Raw genomic sequence first — 22,991 nt, forward strand, 5'->3', positions numbered from 1 at the left:
AGTTAGTCACAAGGAAAATGGGGGGCGGGTTGGGGGGGTCAATGGCTCATTAATTAGAATAATTAGTCAGATCGCTAATAAGCCACCTTTTAAGTTTAACCATCCAAACGATACCTAGATTGGGGTCACCTTCCTGTGCCTCACAACAAATTGGTGAAATGGAGTGTGGAGAACACACCACAATAGGGGAGTATAGGAACAAATTAACCAAGTTCTTATTCAACAGGTCTGCAATCGAACCTCCAAGTGCACCACCTTTCAGCTAACACATCAACACCCTAACGCAGATCTAAAGTGTGCAAATCAAAATCACGAACTGCACCATGAACTGTTAAACAAGAAACCTCAATCACCAGAGGACCACAGACACCTCCCCTGGATTCATACCAAGACCTGCAATGTTCAATAACAAGTTATGTATTATTGCACTTCTATGTCCTCTCTGTCTAGTTTGGGTGCTGTTACTGTTAAAGAACCGCTTGGCCAAATGGAGTGTGGAATGAAGTGGATGCCGCACTTACGCAGATGCCTACTTCCTCTCAAAATCAAAGTTCTAGCCCAAGTTCTAGTCCATTCCGAAGCTTACCACCCAGTTCAGACAAAACTCCGCCTCATAGCTCAGCACAGAGCCTCCCTGGAAACACGTCCACCGACTTGTCAATAACTGTGTCTAAAAATCAAGTTTCGGACTCGAGACTCGACCCGGATAGACTCCAAAGCAGTACAGATACCCTGCTGGAAAAGATGATGGAAGAAATCAGATCAAGGTTTGAGATCTCGGAAAACAACCAAAACAAGATACAAGAAAGATTCGAGCTGCTGGATGTTAAGATGAATGCACTGGGGGAGAGAGTCAAAGCAGTGGAAGAGGTGGTGGAAGAGTTAAATAAAAATGCTGAAGTAACCCAGAAGGAGATAAGAGCTCTGAAAGTCAAAGATAAAAATATTGAAGAAAAACTGGAAGCGCTGGAAAACCAATCTCGAAGGTGCAACCTCAGACTGCTCAATGTTCCTGAAGGAAAAGAGGGTTCAGACATAAAAAACTTTGTGGTATCCCTACTGGAGGAGTGTTTCACTTGGAGTAAAACCCACGGTCGTACAGAAGATATACAAATGGTACACAGGGATCCATTCGGTAAATCAAAGGAAAGAAAAAACCCTAGGAAAATCTTAATAAATTTTAAGACCTACACACTCAAAGAAAAAATACTGAGTGAGGCACTGAAAGTAGGAGATCTCAGCAAGGATAATTGGACCTTTAGAATCAGATCTGACATCGCAAAAGTGACTCAGGATAGGCAATGGGAACTGGGTCAGTTGATGACGTAATTAAAAACATTAGGCGCCACTGTTCAAATGAAATTCCCAGCCTCCCTCAGAATAATGTGGAAGAACAAAATGCACAATATTAGAGATCCAAAAGAAGTTGAATCCTTAATTGAACAAATACGAGATCAGATAAAAATTCAATCACTGACCCAAGTATAAACATACAAACTTAACTGTTTGAAAAGGAAAAAGGTGGCAGCGAACTAAAAGTAGAAATAAATAGAGGCAAGGAGCTCAAAGTGGGCCAAGAATAGAGCCCAAAGGAGAATCAGGGAGGTTCCCCCATGGAGGGTGGGTGTATCTTCTCACTTTGGTTTTGTTTCTTTTCACTATTTTCACTTTAGTTTTAACTTATAAACTCAAAAAAAAGGAAAGAAAGAAAAATAAAGCGGTGAAAATGCACAGGGGAAGGGAGCAAGATAGGGAAAAAAATAAAAAAAAATGTCCTCTACAACTCAATAGATATAGAAGGAAGGAGAAATTCTGGGGCAGGCAAAACAAGAGAAAAAAATGAAACAGAATATGAGACAAATAAAGATAACTACCTGGAATGTGAATGGGCTACGCACCAAGAGTAGGCGGAGGAAGATCTTTGAATACCTAAAATCATGTGATAGTGAGATCATAATCCTGCAAGAAACTCATTTGTTAAAGAAAGAATGGGAGGAAGTAGTGAAAAATATGAACTGGTTGGATTCATATATATGTATGGACCAAGAATGTGTTATCAAGGGGGTAGCTATATTATTTAAGAAATATCTGAGACCAAGGATAGAGTCTTCAGAAATAGATCATAAAGGAAGGTGGGTAATAGCTAATATTAGATTACTTAACCAAACCCTCTCTGTGGTTGGCTATTACGGTCCAAATTTGGACGACCCTTTTCCCCTTCAAACACTATACTCCAATCTGATCACAATGTCAGGCCCCATCATTATAGGTGGATATTTTAATATTATACCAGACCCCAAAGTTGACAGATACCCAAAGGGGAAACAAACTAACCTCCCGAAAATGAGAGAATGGCTGAAAGGGATTTGTACTTAATAGACATTTGGAAAAAGAAGGGTGATGGTCAAGAGAAGTTCTCTTAAGAACAAGAAGTTAGGGATACAGTCTAGGATTGACTTCTTCTTAATAGGTCAGGGCCTACTGGAAAAAACCTTAAAAGTAGCCCATCTCCCTGCTCACCTTTCAGATCACTCAGCAGTACAAATGATAGTTGCATTAGAGGATATAGTGAAACCTTCAAGGTGGACGATGGATCGCTCAATTCTTTTAAATTCTGAGATTGTCAACCAACTCAGGGAGGAGACAAAACATTTTTTTGAGATCAATAATGAAGGGACACCAACACACATAGTTTGGGATACATATAAAGCGGTGATTAGGGGCACTCTGTTAAACCTAGCCCCCCATAAACCGAGAGTAAGTGTGAGCGGGAAATACGTTACGCTCGCGGATTTTGCGGATTTTTGGGAAATCCGCAATCCGCGAATTTTGCGGATTTCACGCAAAATCCGCAAAAAAAACATCCGCGAGCGTAACGGGTTCAAAAGTTGAACCCCCACTCATGCAACTATTTTACAATGGCGCCAGCAAGCTGCCAGCGCCGTTGTAAAATAGTTACAAAGTTAGCTTGCACAGGAACCACTAGATAAAACAAAGCAGGTGCTGCTTTATTTTATCTAAGTGCTTCCTGTGCAAGCTAACTTTGTAACTATTTTACAACGGCGCTGGCAGCTTGCTGGCACCATTGTAAAATAGTTACAGCTCACAGCTCACTCAAGGGACCCCTGCACCCTTCGGGACGATTGCATAGTAACACACACATGGACGCTCGAACTAGTTGATGCTCAAATTCAGTGACTCATTCATTAGCCCAAAAACAATCGTGAGCGTCGTCGAGGCTGGACAGGTGTGCCTTCTTCCCAAATCTACCGTGGAAAATCAGCTGTGATGCTGGATAGGCTTTGCATCCTTGACTTTCACGAGCGCAATACCCGTGCTGTTCCTGTGACCAGGAGCTTCTTTCTCTTCATCTGCTGAACTGATCTTTCTCTGACCTTTTATTCACACAAGACGAGGCACATACCCTACTGGGCACATTGTGTTCGCACGGGTTTCTGCAAGTTCGCACGCGTTTTGTACAATTTCGCAATTTGCGAAATTGTACAAAACCCTCGCGAACTTGCAGAAACCCGTGCGAACATAAAAAAAAAATCTGCAAATTCGCGGGAATTCGCGGATTTTGCGGATTGCGAGTTCGCAAATCCGCAAAATTCGTGAACGCGAGATTCGCAAAATTTGCCCATGCTTAATCGAGAGAGCTTAAAAGAAAAATACAAAATGTAGAAGAAAACATCTTATCATTAGACCAGCAAATATTTACAGATCCAAAAGAGCCAGTCTTGGAAGCAGAGAGACTTAATCTAAAAAATAGGCTCTCAGAAATTTTAGAAGATAAATTGAAAGAAAGATGGGAATGTAGCAAGCTGGCACATTATGAATATGGGGAGGGCTGCGGAAAATTACTGGCTTGGAAAATAAGAACAGATAGGTCTAGAAACAAAATTCTATTTATAGACCCAAGTAACCCAACACATAATGGAGCAGAAGAAGATACTATAAAGCAAGAATTCTTAGCCTTTTTGGTGATCTTTATTCTGATGACTGTAACCCATCTAAAGAAGAGATTGACATATTCCTAGAGGCTCAAAATATCCCAAAACTAACTCAAGAAGAGAAAGATAAATTAAATTCAGAAATCACAAATCTAGAAGTTGAGGAAGTTATTAGAAATTTAAAAAGAGGTAAGGCTGCTGGTCCGGACGCCCTCCCAAATGAGCTTTATATTAATTTAAAAGATACTCTTGTCATCCCCCTTACTACTCTCTTTAACAAAGTTTTTCTTGAAAACTGCAATCCTCCTGACTCTTGGAATGACGCAACGATTTCTATCCTCCTAAAACCGGGTAAAGACTCTAAGAAATGCGAATCCTATCGTCCTATATCCATTTTAAATTGCGACTACAACATTTTTACCCAAATAATGGCAAAAAGACTTGGTTATGTGATTGGTTCCCTAATTGACTCTAATCAAAAAGGCTTTGTGACAGGTAGAAATTTGCAAGATTTAACTCACGAGCTTATTGGAGCTATAGATATTGCTATCTGCGAGAAGCTGCCCCTCTCTATAATCACTATCGATGCGGCAAAGGCATTTGATAGAGTCAACTGGCTCTACCTGAGTGAAGTATTCAAAAAATTTGACTTAGGAACTAACATGTTGATTATGGTTAAAAACATCTACAATACTCCGAAGGCCAGAATATTAATCAATGGGGAACTAACGGATACATTTTTAATACAGAGAGGTACTCGCCAGGGATGCCCCCTATCCCCGCTGTTATTTAACTTATATATGGAACCATCAGCAGAGAGTCTTAGGAACCATCTAGCCATTGCCCCATTTTCACATCAAGGTTGGCATAAAAAAGTAGCACTATATGCAGATGACTTAATGATATTTACATCTCATCTTCAAGAAGCTCTTGAAGCAACAGAAGAGACTCTAATTAACTTTGGGAAAATCTCGGGTTATCAAATTAACAAATCTAAAACAGAGACTATGACTTGGAACAAGGTCTTCTTGAGCCCATATAACAAAGAAAAAATCAGATACCTGGTTATTGACGTAGTTAAAGATATAGAAAAAGTTCCACAGATTAATTTCCATAGAGTCCAGGTTGAAGTTAAAAGATTTCTGAAAGTATAGAGTAGTCTGCCATTGTCTTTATTGGGTAAATCAAACATCCTTAAAATGTCAGTCTTACCGAAGTTTACGTTCATCTTCGGAGCCATCCCGCTTGAGTTTAACAGAGAGTCTATTAAGAAAATCCAGGGAGAGCTATCAAGTTTCATTTGGTCATCGAAAAAACCCAGAATTGCTTGGACTAAAATAAGGAGAAGAAAAAAACAGGGTGGATTAGCAACCCCAGACATTTTAGAATACTGTAGAGCTTTCCAATTTAAAAATAACAGAATCTTATTAGGTCCATATGAAAATTATCCATTATATATGCAAATAATGGCAAATAACACCAGTCACTTCCTCTTTAAATTCGGTCACCCGAACTTTTTCAAAAAAGTTAAGCTGAATACTCTAAGAGCAGCTGCAAAATTATGGTACTGCATCAGGTTGACTGTGAATATCCCCCTGCACAGCGATAAAGCTCCTATTTGGGACTCACCTAGTACTCCGGAATGTCTTAAAGATTCTTTGTCCCTCCCCCTAAAATCAGCAGGAGTTGTAGTATGGGGGCAAGTTCCATACCAGAATAAAATCTTAGACTGGGAAACATTAAATGAAATCACGAACCTTTCTCTAGCTAAGTCTAAATATTATCAAATCTCAAGTTGGGTAAAAGTCAGTTAAGGAAACCAGAACAGGCAATACAACCCTAGGAAGCAAAATGTTGGAGAAGGCCTTCAAGAAAGAGATATCATTCTGGTACTGGGCCCTCATAACATCAGGGGAGGAAGAATTTCGGATTCCGGAGAGAATTTGGGGGAAGATCTGCCAACGCTGGATACAAACCTCTTATGGCAAGTATCTATGAGCAAATGCTGGTCAATAGTAACATCTGCTGCATTAAAAAGAAACCACTTATATACAACCCACAGTGCTTATTGGACGCCGGAAAAACAAAATTCAGCGGATCTACGGTGAAGTCATGTCCAAAATGCGGCTTACCGAAGGCCAATGACCTGCATATGTTCTGGCAGTGCCCCCATCTCGAGGACTTCTGGAAGGCGGTGGGTAAGAACATAGAAGAGGTTTTGGGAAAACAGCTAACAATGAGTATGGAGGTGTTTTTTTTTGGGGTGTCCGGGTCTACATCAGCAAACAGATTAACAAAATGGGAAGAGAGTCTGGTGTTTCTTTTAATTTTATTAGCCAGAAGGAAGATATGTGTAAAATGGATCATGCCAATAGCTCCGCTTCAGGAGGAGTGGCTATCTTCAGTGCTTAGAACCTATAATTTAGATTTTTTTTAAAAAACATTTTCAAAAAAATTTGCTTTCTGGGAACTGTGGAAAAATCACTTTCAGGGTATATAAGTTAAGAATGTCTGATGGTTTATTGTGTTCTTCTTCCTGGTTTTGTCTTCTTTGTAAGTACGTCCTATGATTAAGTGCAAGCAACACATAATAGGATTGATGGCCTGTTAGAGTAGCCATGATGGCTAGCTCAAACCACCCAGAATTACAACCTTCTACAATAGTAATGGGAAGTAAGGGGCCCCCAAATTTTTTCCCATATGGTCCACATAGGGTGATAAGTACAGGTTACGTTTCAAAGGGAAAAAAGGGGTAACCCCGATAAACCCTTAATATAAGTGATGCACAATGAGGACTAAAAAAAACCAAGTTATGTATTATTGCACTTCTATGTCCTCTCTGTCTAGTTTGTGTGCTGTTACTGTTAAAGAACCCCTTGGCCAAATGGAGGGTGTCCAAAAACTACCACAGCGCTTGGGGAGGCATTTCTCCTATGTCACTCATTATTACACAACCCCAACACTAGCATTCCACATGCCCTACCAGCACCGTTTTACACAACACATGGTATCATGAGCGACCCCTGACCCTGCTTCCAGGCCAGGTCGCCCCACCCTACTGCCGAACAGCTCCACCTGCCTGTCAGCTCGTCGCTGCTCAGAGCGCGAGTTCGACCCTTCTGTGCCCTGACTGCCTCTGGCCGCGGCTGCCCATTTTGACTTTATTATTATTTGGTGTTTTCCTCCCTGTATTTTGTTGTTTTTATTGTACCGTATTCACAGCCCCAGCCCATCTGTCCCCCCCACCCCCCTTCTTGTTCCTGCACCCCTGTTTTTCGCACCGCTGCCCCCTGCGGCCCGCCCACTCGCCGCCCTGCTCCCTCCTCCCAGCTGCTCCTCCCTCCCTCCTCGCCTTAAATGGCGGCCGCCGCGCCGCTGGTGCGCTGAAGGTATGCCAAAGGCAAGCCTATCTGCTCCTGTCCAAGCCTGGACCGCGCCCAGCGCCAGAACCCCTGGACTCCGCGAACGCCACAACACCAGAATTCACTACGGCACCAGCACCCTCTTCGCACTATACGCCGGCCGAAACCCCACCTGCTTTCAGGCAGCGCCGAAACAGACACACGGACCCTTCTCCTGCCGCACCTGCAGCTTCACCTGCAACAAAACCACCAAACCGCCACGGTCTGGACCCAACCAGCTCCGCTGCATACTCCTCAGCACCCGTTCGGCATGCAAACACGCCGTCGAACTCTGGGATCTGATCGACACCTCTGCCCCAGATGTTGCCTTCCTTACTGAGACCTGGTGGAACGACTCCTCGGCAGCCGACATCGCCATAGCCATCCCAGACGGCAACAAGATCACCTACAGGGACCGCGCCAACGGAGTCGGAGGAGGAATAGCCATCGTCCACAAATCCACCCTCAAGGTCTCCACCCACGCAGACGACACCCTCAACACCGGCGAACGCCTGCACTTCCGGATCCAAATCGACCCCAACACCACCCTCAGAGGAACACTCATCTACAGACCCCCCGGACCACCGGCTCAGTTCAGAGACTCCATCGCCGACCTCGCCAGCACCCACGCACTCGCCTCAACGGACTACATCCTCCTTGGGGACCTGAACTTTCACCTCGAGAACAACAACGACGCAAACTCCTCAACACTGATCGACAACCTCTGCCTCAGACTACTCGTCACCGCACCCACCCACACCGCCGGCCACACGCTGGACCCCGGCTTCTCCTCAGGCTCCCACGTCACCTTCAACCACACCACCGAACTTCACTGGACCGACCACCGTGCATCCATTTCACCTTCAAGAAATCAACCACAGACCACCGCACCCAAAAGCTACCTCGCAGCTGCTGGAGCAAAGTCACAGATGACCAGCTGATCAGCACCCTCGCCCAGAACCCCCCACCGACCCCACCAACGCAAACGCCGCAGCCCGCAACCTCAGACAGTGGATCGAAGACTGCGCCAACACCCTCGCCCCGCTCAAGAAACCATCCAGCAACCACACCAGCAAAAGAGCCACCTGGTTCACCGACGAGCTCCAGACCATACTGGAAACTGGAGACGACATGGCTCCACGAACGCACACCGGACAACTACGCCGCTCACAAGGACGCCACACGCAGACATCACCACCTCATCAGACTAGCCAAGAGATTCACCTTCAAAAACCGCCTGGACAACAACGCACACGACAGTAAAGAGCTCTTCAGGAGCTTAATTTGAACATCATATTTCAACTTATTATCGATCATGATCTGGATGTACTGTGCCTGACCGAGACATGGGCTGACGCTGCATCTGGCCCTGATTTTGTAACTGCAGCTCCGGCAGGCTACCAGGCAATTAGGGTAGATAGACCTCTCAAAAGCGGGGAGGGGTGGCCATTATACTTAGGCACCATTTCCCAGTTAGGTTTTTCCCGACTTCTACATCTTTTTATGAGTCTTTACTCTTCATCATTGAACTGAACACTAAACAAACCTTCAAGGGTATCCTTCTATATCGGCCTCCCAGATTCAGGAGCCATTTTATCTCTTACATCAACACCCTGTTAGAATCTAGTCTACAAAATGATGAATTCACCATCCTCGGAGACTTTAATTTCTATCTTGAGGATAAAGCCAACAGGGAGACGGAAGCATTACTCGAGACCCTGGAGGCAGTAGGTCTCTCACAAAAAATTCAGACCCCCACCCACGAGGATGGCCACACCTTGGATGGTTTCTTTTCCTCTGTCAACAACCTTGCGTCTATGGAAACGCTGGCCCTAACGTGGTCAGACCACGCATTGATCAAATTTGCATTTCCATTTACCCCCTTGGGTCCGTCCAAGGTATCAAAGACCGCCACTACTACTAAAAGGAAGTGGGAGCTCATGGATAAGCAATCCCTTCGCTCCCTGCTAGAAGAGTCCTGTCCCTCACTCCTAGGGTCTCCTGAAGTTTCAGCCCCAAAATACCTTAAATGGTTTAACGACGCATTTAACACTTCCGCCCCTTTAAAGAAAATCTCAGGAAATAGGAAAAAACCCTCAGCCCCCTGGTTTTTCTGAAGAGCTTCGGCTAGAAAAACAGCGCTGCCGGCAATTAGAAAGACGCTGGCGCGCCAAGTACTGCCCTAACCTGAAATCTGTCTACAAAACAGCACTATCACTTTATAGAGATCCCCTAATAGCTAGCAAAAAGGATTTTTATACCAGACAAATCAAGGAAGCAAAAAACTCTTCACAGGAACTCTTTCGAGTGGTGAACATACTTACATCGGTAAAAGGCCCACGAATTAAGTGTGACCAAGAACTATGCGATAACATTGCAGCAGCCTTCAAGACTAAAGTGTTGAACATTTTCAATAACTTTCAGAATTCCACCCCTCGACCCTCGACAGATTCCACCTGTAGTGAGCATAACATCAATACTTTGCTTGCCTTTTCTCCCGTCTCTGTTGAGACCGTAGATAGATACATCCAAGACTCTCAATCCGGATCCCCTTCTGATCCCTGCCCTCCGAAAATCCTTAAAGAAATCGGCGATGTGGTTAGCCCAGGTCTCACAGATATTTTCAATTCCATGTTTAGGACTGGCTGTTTTCCTTCAATTTGGAAAGATACCTCCATCCTCTCATTGCTTAAGAAACCCTCACTGGAGCCTACTGACCCTAATAATTATCGCCCCATTGCCAGGCTTCCTCTCCCAGCCAAAATAATAGATACAATTATGAATTCTCAATTGACTCAATTCATTAATGATAACAATTTGCTGGATCCATCTCAGTTTGGCTTTCGCCGTGAACATACAGACACAGCACTGATTAAGGCAACAGAAGAGATCAAGGTGGCGATGGATCGGGTGGCACAGCTATGCTCACACTCCTCGATCTGTCAGCCGCATTTGATACGGTTGACCATTCTCTCTAGCATGAGCGGCTCGAGAGAATAGGGATCGGGGGCACAGCATTAGCTCTGTTATCCTCCTTCCTAAAAGACAGAAGACTCATGGTTGAGTTGAATGCCTACCGATCGGACACATACACCCTCCCTTGTGGAGTGCCTCAGGGCTCGTCCCTGAGCCCGTCACTTTTTAACTTGTTTGTCTCAGAGCTGGCCCCACTAATTCAGAACTTTGGGCTTTGCCTCACGTCTTGTGCAGACGACACTCAGATTGCATTACTATACAAAAAAAAGATTAATCTCCCGCTGCACAATTCCAAACCTGCATGCGTACGGTCAATCACTGGATGAACACCCATTGCCTCAAGTTAAACTCCTCTAAAACAGAGATCCTGACTTTTGGCAATGTTCAACCATGTTGGGGCAACCTTTGGTGGCCAGTGGAGATGGGTGAACCCCCAGACCGTCCGAAAAAGTTAAGAACTTGGGGGTGTGGTTGGATCCCAAACTTTCCTTAATCCACCACACCGACGCTACTGTGTCAGCAAGCCACTTTCTCATCAAAAAGATCAGAAAAATTCTCCCATACATTCCAGTAGATGCCAGAAAAACTGTTGTCACAGCCTTGATCCAGTCCAAACTGGACTATTGCAATGGATTATTAGGAAATGCCCAAAAACAATGTCTGGAAAAACTCCAAAGTGTGCAGAACTCGGCCGCTAGATTGCTTCTCAGTATCCCCAGAACCCACTCCGTCACCGCCGAAATCCGCAAGTTGCACTGGCTTCCGGTGGAGCAACGGATTAAATTTAAGGCTCTGTCCATAGCCTATAAGGTCTTTAACAATAAAGGGCCGATCTTCTTTCAAAATCTGCTTGCCAGGTATGAACCTATCAGGAATCTTCGGTCCTCGGGCTCTAAACTTCTCCAGGTACCAAAAACCCGCACCGTGCAATGGGGCGTGAGTAGTTTTCATTTTTACACCTCCAAATTTGGAACTCGCTCCCTCTTGAGCTTAGAGAGTCTCCCTCTCTTATCGGCCTTCGGAAAGGCTTGAAGACCTGGCTATTCCAGAATTAGCCGTCAGTGCAGACTTCCTCGCCCGTCCATAGCGCCAAGACACCCATGTGTAAACGCGCGCTCTACAAATTACAATAACATAACATAACATAAAGGAACTCTCCAACCCCAGCACCAACATCAACGACATCCCGCCCTCACAAGAACTGTGTGACTCACTAGCCATCTTCTTCCCACCACAACCGCCCCCACCACACCAGTCGCCACCTCCTCTGCGAACACCACCAGCGCCAACCGCCTGACCTCCTGGACCAACGTCAACGACGATGAGACACTCAAGGTCATGAACTCCATCCACTCAGGATCTCTGTCTGGCCGTTGCCCACACCACATATTCAACAAAGAGGATGCTGCCATCGCACCCCAACTACGGAAGGTCATCAACATCTCCTTCGAAACAATGACATTCCCGGAAATCCGAAAGCACACCGAAATCAACGTCCTCCTCAAGAAGCCCAAAGCGGACCCCAAGGACCTCAAGAATTTCCGGCCCATCCCCCTGCTCTCGTTCCCGGCAAAGATCGTCGAGAAAATTATCTACATGCAATTGGCCCACCACCTGGAAGACAAAAACATCTTAGACCCATCTCAATTCGGATTCAGACGCAACCACAGCACCGAGACATCCCTCATCGCCGCCACAGACGACATCAGGCGCCAACTAGACAACGGCGAAATATCAGCCCTCATCCTCCTGGACCTATCAGCCGCCTTCGACACGGTATGCCATCACACTCTAAAAACACGCCTCCTAGAAGCCGGAGTCCAAGAGAAGGCCCTGGACTGGACCACGTTGTTCCTCTCCGGCAGAACCCAGAGAGTCCGCCTCCCACCCTTCCGATCCGAAGCCACCAACATCATCTGAGGCGTCCCCTGGGCTCATCCCTCAGCCCTACGCTGTTCAACATCTACATGGCCCCCTCGCACAAGTGGCCCGCCATCACAACCTCAACATCATCTCCTATGCCAATGACACCCAACTCATCCTCTCCCTTACCAAGTTCCCAGTCACCGCCAAAACTCCCCGTCGACAAGAGGATCACCTTCAAGCTCCTCACACACGCACACAAAGCACTCCACAATGCCGGACCAGCCTACCTGAACAGCAGACTCAGCTTCCACACCCCCACCCGCCAGCTCAGCTTCGCCCTCGCCGCTGTCCCCCACATCCAACGTACAACCTCCGGCGGCAGGTCCTTCTCCTACCTCGCCGCAAACCTGGAACACCCTCCCTACCCACATACGACAGACCCAAGACCTACTTGCATTCAGAAGACTCCTTAAGACCTGGCTCTTCGAACAGTAGAAGCACCCCCCCTGCGCCTTAAGACCCTCACGGGTAAGTAGCGCGCTTTACAAGTATTCTGTTTGATTGATTGATTGACCACCGTGGGCTCCAAGACATCAGCCAGGTTGTGTTATGGTTGTTCACTGATACTGCATGCAGTAGGCGCAGACTGACTTTACTTATCCCAAGAGGTAGCCCCTGAAAAGCATTATGCCTTCTCCACTTTTACCTATGCAGAATCAGGGCCAAAATGCAGCCCAAGAAGGTAGAACTCCACAATGAAGTAGTGAATCTAAACACATACGAGACCAACCCAACGGCTCTATGCCTTTTCAGGGAGCCTAGCAATACCCGATCTGAGCTAGACAGGATTCAATGAAAGGGCACCATAGGAGAGGATACTGTTTGGCCCCAAGACTTTCCAGAGAAGAGATTTTCGGAGGTAGCAAAACCCCCAAATAAATGCACAAACACATCTGCTCCTGCCTCCATTTGTGGTCCAAGTGAGGCTGTTAGCGTATCTGGGGCAGACTTTTTTAACAAGTGGACCCTAGACATGGAGTTCCTGTGTAAGGGTCATTCAGCTTGATGATACAAAGGGGAATTTGTCTTATTGAGGAGGGTTGAATGAAAGCATAGACACCTCATGTCAGGAAATCTGGGATACCAAGGTGGGTTGATGCACATGGCTAAAAGGGAAGGGGCAGCCCCTAATTGTGTGCAAACTTACACTGTATTCCTTATGTTTCAGAGGTAAAGGAGCGCTTTCACTGGGCACGAAAGAAAACTGTAGCACAATCCTGCATATTCTGGATATGCAGTGGGGCTCATCCACGCTGATGGAAGTATACCGGCAGTGAGGAGAGTGTAGGAGAGTAGGTTCTGCTTCCTATGGTCACCCCCACTTTTTGCTTTTTCTTTACTGGTTTTCGACTTAGATGTGGCTGTGGGCCTGCTAATCAGACCCACAGCCCAGATGCACTCTCTCTAAATTCACACCATGTACTCTAGGTACATCCACAATTGGGAATTGGTTCACCTTATCAGCCCCTGTAGAAGTGTACCCTAGGTACTCAGGGCATAGGTGTAACCAAGGCCTACCAGGGGCTGCAGCATGTATTGTGCCACCCCTGGTTGGCCACTCAAACTGACACAACTAGCTGATCATTCAGCTGGGGCAAGGTCATGTAATCACCCCTTGCTTAGGTATAGTATTCCTATATCTACCCTTATATATAGACACACAGTAACATAGACACACAGTAACCTATAAGTCACTCCTATGGCAGGCCTTAACAATCCTAGAGGCATAGTGCTTGGTTATGTGTGAGATGGTGCTTTAGCATGAGCTGAGCCTGTCTGCAGCTTTCGGAACCATGTCCTTATAGCTGTTCTATGATATTGCCATACCATATACTCTTAAGTGCATTATGAATCTCGCGGTTAAATGCTAACTTTGGTTTGGCTTAATCTAAACATGTCGTGTAAGGTGTCATACGCTTTGGAATACTACCCCCTCGCCAATTCTGGCGACGGGGGTAGCATTCCACCCTTCTAGAGGGAGAAGACATGTTGTTGCTGACTATCGCGGTTAAAGTTAACCAGAGCCCCAGCGTCACAAAATGGATGCTGTTGCCACAGACAAAAGTCTGACCTCCTGCTGCTGGGAGTTTTTATAGCGAGGGAGGCCTGGACAATAGGTTTCCTGTCTGGAGAGGTGCGAGCACCACCCCAGACAGGATTTTGTGTATTGGGACAGGGAGGGCTGAATAGAATGAGACATGCCTGGGGCACACTATGTGCTCCATGCATACCCCAGTTCAAACCGGTTGCTGGGGCACTCCACCCCCAGCTCTGGCGCGAAACTACACAAAGGAAAGGGGGTGTAACCACCCCCCTTCCTGGTCCCACCCATAGGAGGGACCTAGTGAGTAAACCAGCCCCCTTTAGTTGTATAAAGGTAGGAGCTGACCCAGGAGACTTTAGATTTATCCTGATGAAACTTTTGATACGAAACTCTGGACCCTTCGACATTCAAACCGACTTGAAGACTGAAGAATCTCCCTTGTGGCCAGAGAGTGACCACCCTGGGCAACCAGGCACCATCCAGCAAATTGACGGCTTGCTTTGTCCCCATTCCCGCCGGAACCTGAGCACAGAGCCTGACAAGACCTCGACTCCCGGACTCCTCTGACCCCACTGAGCTCCGTGGAAGGCGTCGGAATTCGTGGAAGCAGGCAACTTGGAAAGTCTTCAACTTGCTAACAGCGCAGCTCCTGAGGCATCCTCGAAGCTGTGCACTGGGGACTGAGACACCCCGACACCGAGCTCCACTTGCACCGAAGACCAGCCCTCCACACGCCCTTCTTCTTGGGTTCTGCTCGACGCGTTGTCCGGTTGCTGGCCCATTGGCTAGTAGCCCTCTGACAACGATCCTTGAGAAAATCCATTGCTGGTCTGGTTGCTCCAGACTGGCCCTTGCTTCCCTGAAAAGGTGAAGTACCTCAGACCCTCGTGGTCTGCACCAGAAGCCTTTTGTGTATCCTGCGTGGGTTGCCTTTGCTTAGGCTTGTTGGCTCTGATCTTGACGCCGACCCCTCCATCTGCGAGAACCTTCATGGGACAGCTCCTCTCCAGCACCTGGTCGTCCTCGACGCCTCCTGGTCCGCGTGGCTGCAACAACAAGCTTCACATCTGCACCTGATTGCTCTTCGACGACATCTGGTTCCTTCCTGGTTGCACCCGACCACTGGCTAGTGACCTAGACTCTGTCCCCTCTGCTTTCAGGTCTTCTTCAACTCCAATCCACCCTTGGATCCACCCGGACATCTTCCTCCTGGTCGCCTGCAGCATCTTCTTCCGAGGCTCCATAGGAAACGACGAGAAAACCCAACACACTTTGACACCTATGCACCCGCAGCCCGTGGGTGAGGTAACGCGAGTACTTTGGTGCTCCTGTAGGGATTGACTATCCTAGTGTCCAGTTTTGCTAGTTGTGTAATCCTAGTTAGACCGGAAGTGTCCTAAAACCTAATTACTTACCTTTTTACGTTCCTATTGACTTTCTATTGACTCTCGCGTGAGAGTACTGACTCTCCACGCGCCGCCTGTGGGCCTCCTACTCCTAACCTAAGGGTCAGATAGTGTAGCCCCAGCGAATCTCTAGGCCCTAGGCCTTTCCCTTTCCAAAGTCGTGGTTCTTATACCACTTACTTAGTATATGGTTTTACGCGCCCCTAGGGCCTAACTGTAAATTGTGCTATTTAAAGTATTTCTGAGTATAACTTGTTATGTGCTTTTCCCTCTGATCTCATAAAGAGTTCAGAGGAGTGTGTTAGTAAATAAATACATATATATTTTATATATATCCTGCGTGGTGTCCTTTCATTTGATATTCAAGGGGTTACATATGGTAAAACAGCTGGCTTTACAGCCCCTCAAGAGTCTTTTAGCCTAAGAATGTTCTGTCCACGCTACCACTAGGATAGCTGGTCTATAGGGTTGACTTACAACCATCACCATAAGGGTTGTTTGGACTGGTGCAAGGTGCTCACTAGAATAGTGAACATCATATACCAGGCCATCTTCTCACAGCGAGTTTGCCTACACTCAGCTCGTATGTGGATGGCGCAGACTCTGTTCCATGGCAGCCATACACAACCCTACCATGGTCATTCCTGGAGAAGATTTGTTCTAGCACCTGCTAAGAAAATACAACCATATTACTTTAGGCATGTGAAAAAAAGACTTGCAGATTATTTTGGCTGGGCTCAGTACAAGGACATTGCAGAATAATTCAACTGTTCTCGGACACACAAGAATCGGCAGGAGGGTCCATACCCTTCTTCTCAGTGGAGGCTCCTCTGCTAAGGCGGATGAGCATTGCCCCACTGCTTCAACTGCAAGCTGTACCATCTACAGAACAATCATCATCAGTAGTGGTCGCTCTATTCCGCGGCTTCATCACTCTCTTACAGTTTAACATAAATTTGTACGGCATTTCCCTTCTTTTTCTGCCTAAAGAGTAGAGAACCAGCTGAAACAAGACTTAAAGACACTTCATTGCTATAATGTCACTTCTTGCACAAGCATATTTTTCTGTCCACCCCAGTACCTCAAATACCCCCTGGTTCTGTGAATGTAACATCCTGGATGTCTCCTTAGCAGACAGCCATTGTAGAACCAGAAGATGTAAAGCCCCCGGAGCGGTTTATTACATGTTACCTCAATCACCATACAACTGTCCAGCTTGAGTGTTCAGTGAACAAATGGCTTGGGGCCATTAAACTATGATTAAATACATTAAAAAGGGATTGTCATGGTGTGCTCTTACCAAGACAATGTGGTTGCTCATAACATAGGCTGACCTCGTTGTAGCCCATGATGTAGTGCCATTCAATATAAGGACATACAAGCATTCCATTCTGGTTTGGTAAAGCTGGCTATGACTTACCTTATCATGCTATACTGCTGCTGCACCTTGTGCTTGGTACCATTTCCAGGTTTTCCTGCACAGATTTAATGCTGTTGAACTGCAATTGTGCTGAAGAAAAATTTATGGTGATACCTCTCTCTGCTCAGAGAACGGTAGTTCATGCCCTAGTTACGTCTAGGCTGGACTACGGCAATGTTCTCTATCTGGGCTCCAATAAAGCTAAAGATTTCAAGTGGTGCAAAACTGCTGTTTCATGTACTTTAGACTGTTTCCGTCTCTGGCTTTCTTCGCGACCTTCATTGGCTAAAGGTGGAGAATTGAGTCAAATTCAAAGCCTTGAGCTATATGTTCAAAATTATAACTAGAATTGCTCCGAAATATTTGCAATCTCTAGTTCAACGCTACAAACCCTCATGTCCTCTGCGCTATGACCTGCAGACTAGGTTCACTATCCCCAAAATCAAACTTCCTCGCATGCGCGGTTGGTCTTTTTCTTACTACAGACCTACCCTATGGAATTCTCTACCTATCTCTATATGTGAGGAAACCGTGTATGTTAGATTCCGCAGAAGTTTGAAGACTTGGTTTTTCAATCTTTCATTTTTTTTTCCCCCTTTCTTTTTCGCCTACCGGGTTGGCGCCTGGAAACCCCATGGGGTAGCTGTGCGCCCATTAAATTTAGTTTAATAATAATAATTCTTCAAAAACTCAGGTTTGTGCATTAAATCAACCCTGTTAAACTAAGTTGAGAATTCTTGAATTTTCTGTGAGTATTTTCACACAATAAACATGATCTGCAAACTACATCATAGGGGACCAGTTGCAGATAAACAAATTATTGTTTTGTGCAATTAGGTAGAATATATATATTCAGGTCATCTTTTGGATCATATAAGTTTAAATATTTTTTTCTTTCTTTCAGAAAACACTATACAGCCACATGGAACGACTGAAAAAGGAGCTGACAAACCTGCAGACTTGGATATCTGAAGAAAGCATTACTGAAGCAAAGCTGGAGGTGAGTGGAATCCTACTTGTGTATTTGTGGAAACTGTATCGAGACCAAGAGGCGAGAGACCTGGTTACCTCCAGGTAGATATGAACGAGGTCAAAGATATGGGTGCTCTTTGAACACTCACAAGATGCAGAGCTTTGTGTGAGGCATTGCAAAATATAGAAAAACGTGGGGGATTTTACCCTAAAAAAAGACAGATATTTTAAACAGCCCAATACCAATTATTGAAGCTTTGAAGGCGGTAATGAGTGTGTTTGGTGTCAATTCTAAGTGTCCTTGGGCTCAATCCTTGCTTGTATAGTCAAAGTCAGAAGTCCTTATTTTGTAGAAAAGTTGCTCTTTATTTGTTTAGATAAAAACATGAACAGCCGACACGTGTTTCGCCCATATGGCGATTTGCGCCAGGGCTTTTTCAAGGCTATTTACAATATTTTTTGTTATTTACAATTCTTCATCGTTTGTGCAAAGATTTCCAAAATAGAATCCGGTTTTTCAATTTGTAAGGGTAAAATCCCTGGAGTACTGCGTCGACAGTCTGCTCGGTAATCCTTCCGCTATCGATAGCGGAAGGATTAGCGAGCAGACTGTCGACGCAGTACTCCAGGGATTTTACCCTTACAAATTGAAAAACCGGATTCTATTTTGGAAATCTTTGCACAAACGATGAAGAATTGTAAAGAACAAAAAATATTGTAAATAGCCTTGAAAAAGCCCTGGCGCAAATCGCCATAGGGGCGAAACAAGTGTCGGCTGTTCATGTTTTTATCTAAACAAATAAAGAGCAACTTTTCTACAAAATAAGGACTTCTGACTCTGACTATACAAGCAAGGATTGAGCCTAAGGACACTTTGAATTGACACCAAACACACTCATTACCCCCTTCAAAACTTTATTGTTCAAAAACTCAAGAGGTCCAGAGTTTTTTTGAGTGTGTTACCATTATAAAAACTATGTGAAAACTGATATGGACTTGGATTCTCCTGTGGACCACTCCCTCTCTGTAGAAAACCAATTATTGAAGCGATTGATGTTTTCAGAGGGGAGAAAACAGATAGATAACAAATAGTAATATTTTAGTTACGTGGAAGTCTCCCTCATTAATGGGTGTAGGTAGCAAATAAATGCCAGTGTAGTCTCCAGGGAGTCAAAAATACTGAACTGGGAATCAGATAAATGAGAGTTCAGATGTTGTAGACCTTTTACAAAAAATTGAAGGAAGAAATATCAGTGCAGGGTGTGAGCAGGAGGATGCCATTTGTAACTTTGGAAGCTCAAAAGTTTATGCCATCTTTGTATAGTCTTCTAATCTCGCATGTAGTCAAGGCAAAAAAACTCATATTAGGTTACATCAGACTGTGTATTGACAAGAAGTGCCCTGATAAGGTAAATACATGAGAGAAACCACTCCCCTACCAATGCATTGCCACACATGAAGAAAGCACATGGCATTTTCAACACTTTTTCTATATATACATAACTGCAAGAAATCAACTGTTGATTTTTAGTTTGACATCTTGGTGACATAAGATTTTTCTGGACCATCAATGTCACTTTCCCATTGTAATTGACAGAAGGATAAACATAACACAGTACCAGATGTGTGGCTGTGCGTTATCACACAGTTAGAGGAGTACATAACGTGCAACAAAGGCAAACGTACTTTGTGAAGGCAGAGATGTATATCCATTAGATAGGGAGCAATATTTTGTGAAAACATACCTATGGATATGCACAAACTCACAAAATATGAACAAATAGCGGTACATTAGTGGCACTTTCCCAGCAAAAAGTATTTCCAGTTGGCTGCCCACTACTACTCTTAATACCCTCCATCTCGCAATCCAGAACCCATTTGAGTAAAGGCAGCTACAGGGGTGATTGAAGCTTGCTTGTTTAGCTATAGAGAATAATGGTTCCCTTAGAGAGAGCCACAAGCCTATGCTCCCTTAGCATCACTTAGCAACATGTACAAGTTATAATTTACAATAACATTTAATGATTTTTGTTAAATTGAATTAAATCCCCAAAATGAATTTCTTAATGATTATATGACAGGTGCTCCAGTGAACGGCGTAGTGAACGTAACATAATTGAATAATGGTGCGCTAAGTGTAGTAATGTAAAAACTGAATTAAAAAAATGTAGACTTATTCACGATCAATTTTTCAATCTTGACCCAAATTTGGAGTAAAATTTCCGCAATTAGAATTAATGACAGTCTGCATGTTAGAGCGTTTACGTTTCAACCCTTAATTATTATTTGTATAGGTTCTTCAAAAGGACTAGTTGGTAGCACCGGTTGTCAGAAAGAAGCTGTACCAATTATTTAGAGTTTTCTGGATCAACTGGTCCCACATTTGTATCCTCTTTGTGGTAAACCGTGCATGGAACACGGTGAATGCATCAAAAGGCCCCAAATGGTCATTAAAAGGCCCCAAATTTTCTTCACCATCATGCGATCGTTGTTGAAAATTGGGCATTGGAGCTGAATTAAACCATCTGTTTCATTCAGCTCCAAGGCCTGATTTTCAACACAGCTTGCTCTCTGAGCAGTCACACTTAGATCAGACTTACAACATACAACTTTTTCTGTTAATACGCTTTTAATTAAACAATTTTAACAAAATGTACTGTCGTAAGGTGGGAATAATACATTTATATCTAATTTTCCAGTTTTGGATGTGGGTTAGAAATGGCTTTTGCTGTCTCTGCCGTTTAGTGTAATCTGGAAAATTAACACTTCATAAATGGTAATTTTACATAGAGAAATACCCTTGGGTCTGCCTTCTTTCACTATTGGTTTGTTAGAGTATCAATCCATTTTTGGCTCATCCCACTGGACAGCATACATACAGTGGGCAAGACGTCAGCTCCTTTCAGCCATTAGTTTATCACCGTCATTCTTTGTTGAAGTGAAACTACAGGGCAGTCATAGCAGTTGCTACTTATGATAACTACTTCCCTAAGCAAATGGCCACCCTAACCATGACACTCGTATGTGGGTGATATAAAAAGAAATGAAAAAAGGTCACCGACCCCTGCATTATTTTGTGCTTTTCACAAAACACAGCGTAACATCACAGTGCTGCCCACTCAGGGAGCTGTGTGTTCGAGGCATGTGTGCTGTAGATACACATGCTTTGCATACTCCTGTCATCTAGTGTTGGGTCCGATGTTTGCAAGTTGTTTTTCTTCGAAGAAGTCTTTCCTAGTGATGAGGTAAGGTGACTGCTCCTTTTGGTGATAGTGCACATGGTCATCGACTCCATTGTTAGATTTTTTTTCCGCCATCTGGTTCGAACGTGTATTACTGCACTCTGGTTCGAAACTGTTCTTCGATGCGCAATCCTCTCTGTTCCCTTGATGGTATTGTTTCTGTTGGCGTTTCCCACTTATCCGCGTATCGTTTTAACATCAGAATCGACTTTTGATTGGAAAGCTTCGTGGACGGCCTTCGAGGCCTAACCGTGCCCAGTCAGCTCTCTGTCGATGAATCAGACTCCATGTAAATTCTGTCCTCAGGGCCAAGCACAGCTTCAGACTCACACTGTAGTGTAGTTCCTATTTTCCCTATAGGCCCTGCGCATTGGAATAACATAAACAGCAGTGTAGACGTAGGAGTGCGGTCTTCTAGGTCTCTACTGACTATGTTAGACTTAATTTAGGTTTGCGCCAGCTAGCTCAGAGGTCACTGGAAACTTTCTTGACTGAATAGGAAGTGATCAGCTTCCCTGGCTCAGACAAGAAGGGATTCAGCTTCCGACAACCGCATAAACATGACAACTTTGCTCCTCAGAATAAGATTCAATCTCTAGAGTCGTGTGAAACAATAGACAGCTATTTCACTCAGTCAGTTGTGCAGAATTACTTTCACCAGTATGCAGAGAATAGAGGGACGGGCATTTTCAATAAAAGATATTATTTATTGAGCAGTCTTCCTTCTCATGCAAGAGAAATGAATTGCCACAATTGCAAGACTTGTTATTATGAAAAGTGCGTACAGTAAAAGGAGTATTGCGAAATAATACTGTAAAAGCATTGATATGGTTTCTTAGCCATACGATAGTTAAAATGAATAAAATATATACATTCATATATACATTTGGCTAATGTCCTCAACTGGTGCTTCTAACTACGCCTACCCCGGTGTACCTGACCTAAGCCTAATACATGGGAGGGAGTAAGTAAGTAGCAGTTTAAGTTAAGTTGGTTTTGCCAAGGGTTTGCTTCAAGAATTCTCTCTAAGGGTCTAATCAGCACCGTACCTCTGGAATAGAATGTTGGAGGTCTGGTATCTCCTCTCAGGACTCGATATTCCAGTTACCCGCAAGGGTAGGCTGGAAACGCCTGAGCTGGATTTTCTCGGCAGGAGAAAAGACAACGTCTTTCTCAGCGCGTCAAGGAGGAGGAGGGGCAGCGTCCGTGGGCTTCTCGCATCTGCTGGGCTCTGCAAGGGACAGCTGTTCTGCTCCAGTATTCACCACCACCATCGTGTTTGCTTAAGGCAACGTTGGTATTATTTATACCTGAAAGGTGCCGAGTTTGACGTAAGTTTTTGGACATAAGACGTCAATAAAGATGTCACTAAGAACTGGACGTTCTTACAGTGCTCGCAAGAGTTCTATTGCTAATCAAAACAAAGCAAGCGGAGCTTTCCCAGGTTGCTGGGGGTTTGAGCTGTCGAAAGAACTTGGTGTGTTATCTAGGAATCTAAGGAAGTGGCTTCTGCTGTGTCATGTACTGTAATGAGCTGCAGAGACGAGTTACTGAAATATGGCTCTGATCGTTTATGCCATTATAGGGATATGTATTGATTATAGCCGTATAGGGGCATAAGGTCACAATATTGATCGGGGGCCTAGATAGA

At 44.7% G+C, this 22,991-nt stretch overlaps 1 protein-coding gene across 1 annotated transcript in view; it reads left to right on the forward strand.

Moving 5' to 3' along the window:
• The first annotated feature begins 525 nt into the window (after positions 1-525).
• The window catches only part of LOC147717723 (pyrin-like), a 141,900-nt gene continuing 119,434 nt past the window's right edge, over positions 526-22,991 (forward strand). Inside the window, exons 1-4 of the mRNA XM_086919875.1 lie at positions 526-1,135; positions 4,020-4,142; positions 4,878-5,101; positions 18,031-18,126. Coding sequence (XP_086776001.1) covers positions 526-1,135; positions 4,020-4,142; positions 4,878-5,101; positions 18,031-18,126 — 1,053 coding nt within the window. The remainder of the gene's footprint in view (positions 1,136-4,019; positions 4,143-4,877; positions 5,102-18,030; positions 18,127-22,991) is intronic.

This window comes from Lissotriton vulgaris, chromosome 5, assembly GCF_964263255.1.
Source record: "Lissotriton vulgaris chromosome 5, aLisVul1.2, whole genome shotgun sequence".
Classification (NCBI taxonomy): domain Eukaryota; kingdom Metazoa; phylum Chordata; class Amphibia; order Caudata; family Salamandridae; genus Lissotriton; species Lissotriton vulgaris.